This window comes from Salarias fasciatus, chromosome 18, assembly GCF_902148845.1.
Source record: "Salarias fasciatus chromosome 18, fSalaFa1.1, whole genome shotgun sequence".
Taxonomy (NCBI): Eukaryota; Metazoa; Chordata; class Actinopteri; order Blenniiformes; family Blenniidae; genus Salarias; species Salarias fasciatus.
The window spans coordinates 6,050,862-6,059,927 of NC_043762.1; the positions used below are offsets into that span (position 1 = coordinate 6,050,862).

Genomic DNA, 9,066 nt, shown 5'->3' on the forward strand with positions numbered 1-9,066 from the left:
CTGCGCATTTTTTACGACGTAGCACGATGACGCAAGCGTATCAGGAAACGCTCCAAAATAGGAGTAATTATGGAGCCATGGATTCAACAGTTCTGTTCACCCTGGGACCTGGTTTAAAAAATGTTCGGTTTCAGATCCACGGAATGCTGAATTCGTGTGGATGACAGGGTGAATTGATCAAATATTTTTGAGTTTTGGCCTGGATTCGTCTTCATGTGGATGAGGCCTTAAGTTCTGTTTATCCGGTTTCCGTGGAAACAGAGTCAACAGGAATCTCTTCATCTGAACATGGGCCCCTGTAATGTCTCCTGGTCTGGCCCAGAATGATCTGGACTGTCTGTGGTTCACATCCAGCATGTTCCTCCGGTTCCTGATGAGATCGAGAACTAACGCCGGCGGCAGGAAGACGGTCACATCCGAACCATGAAGACACACGCTAACCCTGTCTCATGTGGACCACTTCACGACGTCCTTCACTGACAGCTTCAAGTTGATGGAGACCACCTTCTGCAGGACGAGGACCAGTCAGATCACCGACTCATAACCCCAGAGTGTGAGAGCCGAGGCCAACAAACAGGAGAACGTGTCTGTACAAAGGATCTGCAGAGCAGAGTCCTTATCAGTGTGTGTATGTGTGTGTAACAAAGCCTATTAAGAGGCAGTTCAAACGGCTCATCAGATCACAGATAATGGAGACTGTGGCTGTGATTTTTCTCGGTGGAGCGATCAGCCTGCAGGGATCGCCGGAGGAACCCGAGCCACGCCGCTCGCCCCCGTCTGCTCAGTGAAGCCTCTTCCTGTCAACACACGTCGTTTGGAGAAGCGAGGCTCCAGCCCCCGATGTGCAGCATCTTCCTCTTGAGCGGGTTTGACCCCGTCCTGCAGGGAGCCCGGCGACATGCTCAAAGGGACGGAAGACGACATTACGCTTTCTCCGCCATCTGGCGCTTTGAATAACGGGTCGGTTATGAGGAGCTCCGGGTCAGTGAAGCACCGAGAGAGGAGCCAGAAAACAAGATGCACCAAGACCCCGTCTCAGGTGAAAACGCTTCATTTTTATGTTTAAGAAAAGTTTCACATTTAAAAACAATGTTTCGAAAGGAGGGCGTCTATTTGATTTTTTTTTTTTTTTTTTTAACAGTCCAACAACAAACACACAGTAACACCAGGAGTCCATGAGCCATACTTTAGGGGTTCGTGAAAACATGTCAAATAAATTATTATCATGCTGCAACAGTAAAAAAAAAACAAAAAAAAAAAACAAAAAAGGAATGGAACATGGAAACATCGATCAGAACTCTTCATCAAGCAGTTCTCCAGCAGAAACCAGCAATGACTGGATCGATACTGGGCTTTGACTGGTGCTCAGTGTGTTGAAGCAGGGAGGGAGTGAGAACCAGCTGGACAGGGGTTCTCCCCAGGAACAGGGTTGGAGAACGCTGGTTTGATTCCTTTGGTCGATGTAAAGTGAGAAACAACTGTTCCTTGTTTCACAGTATGCAGGAGCCAGAAAGTGAGGAGAAGAAAAGATGCTTCAAAGTCCTGATCATGGCTGCATAGTCTGGTCATAGCTCCTGAATCGTAACCGACTGGACCGGCGAGGTTCCTCAGGAGGTTCCTGGTGCAGTGCGCTCCACGCTCCTGGTGCAAACACAGGACTGATCTACTCTGATCGAGAACTGGACGGTTCTTTCGTCTAAAACCCAGAGGGAAGATGAGGACGGGAGCGCTGTGTCCGACTGAAGCACTTCTCTCCCTTTGTTCCCTTCTGAGCCGCAGTCGACTCGTTCCTCCATTGTACTAATCTGCTGCTCAGTTGTCAGCTTTTAAAAATAGTGGTGCAGTAATCCCGCATGCGGCACGTTCAACTCGGCGCCGTATTGTTGTGGAGATTAAAGCCCAGAATGTCTGTGCCGACAGCTGGGCCTCCAGCTTCTCACGTCTTTAATGAGGGCTTCATGGCCTCAACCAGACCAACACCGAACCCATCACAAATAGATTTACACATGTCCCCTTAAAAAACAAACAAAGGACATTCTGTAGTCCTAATTATCAGCAAATTGTCTCTAAATCCACAGAAACAACCGATCAGAAGCCACTGAACATGCTACAGGCTATAGATATAGACTACATAGACTAGACTACAGATACACATTATAGGAACTATACATATGATATAGATACATTATACGTAGACTACAGACAGAATATAGATAGACGATAGACTTTATTAGACGTTATACTATAGATATACTGTAGATGGACTATAGATATACAGATGGGTATACTATAGGTAGAAAATAGACAAAGGATAGATGATATACAGAGATATAGTATTGACAGATAAGACTATAGATAGATATACAGATGGACATACTTCAGATGGTCTATAGACTACCAACAGATTCTAGACATATTATAGACTATAGATTATATACTATATATAGATTAGATAGACTATAGATCAATTTAAATTATAGATAGAATATAACAGTGGACTGTAGATACATCTCAAAAAAATCTCAATCCTTCTCAGACACTGCTGAATCTATTTGCTGAATTTGTATTTGATCAAATTGTGTTACTCTTCAGCAAAACGCCGTCATGTAAGTCTCTCTCCCACACACACACACACACACACACACACACACACACACACACACACACGTGTAAACATATGTGAGATTGTTGTGGGAGTGTGAAGCAGCAGGAATCCCCTGCTTCACTGCAGAGTGGTTAAAAAGCAAGAAAGCAAAATTGGAACTAAGAGAGGCAGACTGTGAGAATCAAAATCTTTAAACCAGCTAAACGAGCCGGGCCGATCCGAGCCGGGCCGATCCGAGCCGGGCCGGGCCGGGCCGAGCCGGGCTGATCCGAGCCGGGCCTTTTGGAAGATGAGTGAAGCTCTCCACAGCCTGCAGCTGCAGGGAGACTGATGGCTGCCAGGTTGAGACAGCCGTCCCTGATCTGAGCAGAAAGTCGAGCCACAGCTTCTTCACACTCCAGCTGCCAGTGCGGCCCCCCCGGCGCTGGTCTCGGCCAGCCCACCCCTCCTCCAGGACTGCAGAAGCCTTCTTTCTACATGTGGAGGAGAACGGCCATTCATGCAGAGCGATGTTCAAATCCTCCCCGGAGGAGACTCGAGTGATTTGAGAGAGGAATTAAAGAAGCCGTCCGTGTTGAAGCCTGAGGGAAAATAAACCTTTTCCCCTCTGCGGCCTGTGAGAACTGATGAAGTGAACGGTTTCAAAACTTCCAGAAAGTCCACTTGACTCTGCGACAGAGCGGATTCTCAGCCGCTCTGATTCACACGCAGGAGCAATTTAAAGTCAGCACTCCAGGAAGAAAACAGCTCCGCCGGGCGCTGATTGGACGCACTCAGCTAATGTGACCACGCTGCTCTGGGGGCTCGTCTTCATCATCATCATCCTCATCACCGCCCGCTGCCTGGAGGAGGATTCCCTCTGTTTGGATTCAACAGCCTGTGGAAACACCCAGCTGACCCTTTTCCAGAGGAAACTCATCATTTTGGTGTTTTCCTTTCAGAAAAGTTTCCTGTTCACATGGCGACGATTTGAAGATTCCTGTTTTCTCTTAAAGGAAATGTAACAATGGAGAACACGAAGAACAATACACTCTAAACACAGACATTCATATGGAAAGAACACCAAGGTGGATTGTTATGGTGAATGTCAACTCTAAAACTACCAAATCTGGGAGAATCTGGACTGGACCCAGATGAAGATGATTAAATCATTCAACGCTTGGTTTAATTGTGAATCAGTAACTTGCTCGTCATCTTAAATACTTCAAAAGGGAACTGCAGAGAAGAGCTCCCGATCAGCAGCCTCCTGAGTTTGACAGTGAATCCATTAACTGGGTTATGTTGAGCTTTGAGAACGTGTGATTTCTCTTTCCAGTCCGTGTTGCGAAGCAGTTTGTGCTCCTCCAGAACCGTAATGAGCGAGAGCAGCGCTGTGCCGCCGTTCCTCGGCTGCCTCTGTGCCGCGAGCGTCCGCGGCGCGCCCGGCTCGCCCGGCTCGCCGTCCGTGTCAGACAAGCCTGATCCGGATCAGTTGTCTCAAAGCTGTTTGTTCTCCTCGCTGCGAGGTGAATCTGTTCCGGCTGCTTCAGTGGAGCGGCTGGTGACGGAGCCACGGAGAACCGGTCCGTTCACATAACGGCCGGGGAAACACGATCTGAGCTGTGAAATGAAGATGGCGGATTTCACATTCTCTGCTATTTCTAGGTCTTCAATCAAACCGAAGCAGATTAGAGGCTGTGATCAGGTCAGATTAGACCCGGTTCATCCTCTGGCGGCGGCGTTCAGACGCTTTGATCAACCTGTCGGCTTTTGTTCATATCAACAGGCCCCGGACAGACAAACCATCCTGCGTTCAGGGTTTCTCCAGGTTCAGGTCACTGGGAGCTGCAGAACTCCCACGTTCCACTGCTTCGCCTCCCGCACAGCACCACAGCTGACCGTTCTGCCATTAACTTCTCACAGCCAGGAAGTCAGGACCCTGACCCTGCTTATGACAGCTGGAGAAACGTTACAGACACGTCGACATGTTCCTGAAGTTTGAAATGGGAAAAACAGCATACTGATTTGGCTTATTGCATTAAAATATTAGTTTCAAGAGACTCCGGCCTGCAGACCCTCCAGAGCGCCGAGTCTCTGGTGGGACGCAGCGCTTCCTCCAGGTTTCCTCTCACTGTTCCTGGCCTGGAACTGGATTTGTGGTAAAAAGGACATATGGAGTTTCAATTCTTCATCACTGCTTTGAGAGTCCTAACGCCACAGAACACATGATGACTGTCCAGAGCAGAAACTATCAGACCCGGAGAAACACTGACAGGGTGAAAGCCCCGAGACGAGGGTGTGTGACGGACCGAAGACCAGTCCGGGCCAGCTGGGACCGGCTTCTCATTTCATCTTCAGCTGGAAGATGAATTCAAGTGTGATTTTCAGACAGTAAAGTTCCTCTTGTCATGAAGCAGCTGAGGCTTTTTTAGGATCTTGTGGAAAAAGTCAAAACCAGTTTGCTCCGTCAGTCTGATCTGGTCTTTACACAACTGCTCCGACCGCAGAAAACCCATCAGATAAAGTGATGAGTTTACCTGACCGCTTACGGCACCTTTAAGTTTCAACTGGCGTTATGTTGTTATTGTTGTCAATGATAGAATCACACAGCGGCTGCTTGGCGCTCATCTGTCACTGCAGTTCACCACAGGAAGTGCTGGGGGCGATATCGCTCACTGCTTACATCCCGCAGGAAACCAGAGAAGGAGAGTACAGGAAATATGGAGGCACAAACTGACAAAAGCCTCAAAAAGAAACCTGCCAGGAGCATTCAACTAATGACGCCACGGCAGCAACAACATGTCTATTCCAGACGTGCCGCAAAGGAGGACGATGCTGAAAACACACTTTTACAACCAAAACAGCTCCTCCTGATGTTGATTCAGCCGAACATGGAGCATTGATGGTACCTGACCACAGTGAGTCCACAGAAAGAACCAAAACCAAGACTGCTTCTAAAATGCGGTCGGTCGTGGAGCAGTACCACGGCGTATGGCGGTGTGTTCCAGCAGGAAGCCCTCCATCGGATTTCAAATTTCAACCTGCTCAGAGACCCTCCGAGTCTTTCCCCTCGCTGATCACAGGCGACCAATCTGACCGTCTCCATCAGCACTCAGCAAGAGGCCTCTCCTCCGCGAGAGCCTTCCTCATCCTCCTCATCCTCCTCTCATCTCCATGTTCGATTGAAACCTGATCGATTCTACCATTGTTCTCCAAAACAAAGGGTAGAATCCTCGCTGCTGTTTGTTGCTTTGTTTTTTTCTTTTCTCTGATTTCCTTTAAGGGGCGTCTGACTGTACACGAAACCAATGAAAGGCGTGAAATTGAACGCTGCGCACGCCGGCGCCCGCGGCTTCTGATGAATGTCAGATTCTTCACGCTCCATCGGCGAAGGCGTCAATCAGGCCGAAACGCTTAACTCTGTTCATTTCTCTTTATCCCCGGCCAGGCTGGAGTCAGATCTGGAAAATGTAGAGTCTGGAGTCGGCGGTGGAAGACAGGCTCCTTATCGTCACTGGCAGCAGTTCGGTCAGTCCGTCGGTCTGTCGGCCCGGTGGTCGGTGGTCTGCGTACAGCAGACACCGTAACATCAGGACTCCAGCCCGGCCTCCTCCGGTGTTCTGGCTCAGAGCTGAAGCAGCACAGAAACGTTTCCAGGACCGACTCCGAGTCTCTCTTTCATGGTTGAATAACTTCCTCCCGTGTGCTAATCACTCATGCTGAGAAGCTTCACCGCCACGTCCTGAAGTGGAACTAGGAGCTCGTCCCTGAGTGGAAACCAGGGATGGTGAATGTTGCCCTTCAGACTGTGTGTCAGTCACACGGCGGGGAGTCCACATCCCCTCCTGAAGACTCAACGCAATTCAATCATCCAGCCACAAAGGGAGCAGCTCTGCCTGTGCATTTACATTTAAAGTGAAAAGCAGAAACACAAAGAATCCAGCAGATGACAGGAGGTGACAGTCGACGTTCAACAGGAATGAGCTGGAAGTGACGACGCTGGAGTGGAAATTCACCTTCTGGGCTCAGAATGGCTTCTGTTTGCATGTGTTAGTTCTCTGTGACTCATGTTATCACACCAGACCCCAAAATCCACCTGAGCCACTCGGTCAGTACTCAGCACTGACCGATCATCGGCATCGATATTCAGCATTTTGAAGCGCATCGGCCCTTTTTTTTTAATCCACGGCTGATAAGAGATCAATATAAAACAGGATTACTTTGGCTCGGATTCAGCCGCAACTCTCTGTCTGGAGCCTAGCCTGCCTCCAGCATTGTCCCGCCCACAGCACCATCCGATTGGTCACAGTCAAAGCCAGCAAGGCCAGCAGCCAATCAGCACAGTGTCTGCAGAGCCACTGGTACACGAACACGGAGGAGCGAGGAAGCTTTGTCAGTGAAATAAGCTCTGCAGAGAAGAGATTTGTCTCCTGACTGCCAGAATAATCATGTAAAGGCTGAGTTCTGCTTTCCACGTGGACGTGACGCCGTAAAACACAGTAAATCACAACATGCATTATGAAAAAAGTCTTGCTCGCTTAATGCTAACTTGTATGGGAAAACCCATTGACATGCTAACAGTTAGCACAACAGTCATGGAACTCGGAACAAATTAAAGTGAGAAGCATTTCACTGACTAAATACAAAACATAAACGTTAATTATTACAACACTAACAGGCAGATATTTCCTTCACTCAGAAAAAGACGAACAATAATGAAAAACTCTGAAAACTCTGCTGCTAGCCTACAAAACACAAACAGGAAGTATGGAAGCCAAGCAGGCTTTGAACTGTTCAAAATGTTGACATCAGCATTTTCACTTTTACTGCACATGAATATCAGCTCTAAGTATTGGTTATCGGCCTCCTTCACCGCCGATAATCAGTATCGGCCCTGAAAAAAACATCAGTCTGTCTCTAGTCTGTACCAGGAGTGTGAAAAAAAAACAAAACAAAAAAAATTGTATTATCTTGTGGTATTTTTAATGTTTAACCATATAGAACATCATGATACATCGCAAAACCATCGTATCGCAACCCGAGTGTCGTGATTGCAGGCCGTCGCCAAAACACAGCCCTTGTTTCTGTTATTCAGCGTTCCATCAGTAGGTGCAGTCTGTGTTCTGTCCTGAAGATGGAGCCACTGAGACCAGCTGAGAGGTGGACAGATGAATGGATGAAGGCATGAATGGATGAGAGCTGTTCTGTCTGTTCTGTTTGTTCTCTCAGCCAGCAGCAGGCCGTCCTCAGCCTCAAGGCTTCTTTCAGAAAACACACCGGATGTGTGTGTCTGAGGAGAAACTCCCGCCAGACTAGTGAACGGGTGATGCAGACCAACTCACACACATGTCACCCTCCAGGATTAAAAATGCTCTGAATGGATCTCGGATTTCAAGGAAGAAAGACTTTTTTTGTGTTAAAGCTCACTTTTAGCTTGCATTTCTTTTAAAAGTTTTACTGTCACAAAATAACAGGAAAACGTTTTTTTCATTCAAAAAAATGCTTTGCATATGGTTTACTGGTGATTTTAGGTTAAAAACTAAAAAAGATTAGATTTATTGATGATGCATCTTATTTATTTTAAAAAAATAGACTCAATTAACACAAGATGAGTCAATTTACTCAAAAACTTTGTACCAAAAAGACATTCAATGTTGAATATTAGTGGAAAACAGTTTAAATGAGACTTTAAATATAAAGTTAAATCCATCAACTAATGAGACTAGAAACTGAAAATGGATCAAACTGAAAACTTTTGCTTCATTAAATGGAAATAAATGAAACAAAAGATATTTTCAATAAAAAAAAAACGTGAGGACGAACATAAACAGTACAGGTATTTAAATGTTAGAGAATATGGATGGGTTCAGATGAATGAGTTGAAATACACTGACCGTGAGAGGACACGTGGAGAGACAGCAGATGATGAAGATCAAACTTTTCATCCTCAGGTGAGACACTCAGGTCCAACTCTTCATTTAAAGTCCAGATTCGGCGCTTCCGGTCCCGGAATGAGACCTTTCAGATCATAATGAGAATAAAACCCGCCGTTAATCCAGAAGAGAGCGAGAGGATGGAGGGATGAGGGAGGACGGCGCGCTCTGCGTCCGCACGGCTCGCTCGCGCTCAGCTCAATGCGCGCTCACGTCAAGTTCCACGTAATAAAAGCACCACTTCCGGCTCAGGCCTTTCATCCTAAAGGGCGTCAAGTGCCATTTCCGGTTCAGGACTTAAAAGTAAAGCCCAATTCTGTTTCGAATAGTCATTAATAGTAAAGATAAGGGCTGGACTAATACATAACTCCAGTAGGATTATTGATTATTTAACTAAAATACTTTTATTCAATGTTTTTAACAGAAATACCTGGAATTTTAAGATATTGATGAAATTACCTGAAATAGTAACTACTGACTACTGACCACGAGGGTAATCAAGTTACTTTATTGATAACCTCTTTTCAAAGGTAATCAGTGACGAATAAT

At 46.7% G+C, this 9,066-nt stretch overlaps 1 protein-coding gene across 1 annotated transcript in view; it reads right to left on the reverse strand.

Annotated features, from left to right (window-relative positions):
- The window catches only part of vipr2 (vasoactive intestinal peptide receptor 2), a 35,117-nt gene extending 26,582 nt beyond the window's left edge, over positions 1-8,535 (reverse strand). The window contains exon 1 of the mRNA XM_030115024.1: positions 8,479-8,535. Coding sequence (XP_029970884.1) covers positions 8,479-8,529 — 51 coding nt within the window. The 5' untranslated portion in view covers positions 8,530-8,535. The remainder of the gene's footprint in view (positions 1-8,478) is intronic.
- Between the last annotated feature and the right edge of the window lie 531 nt (positions 8,536-9,066).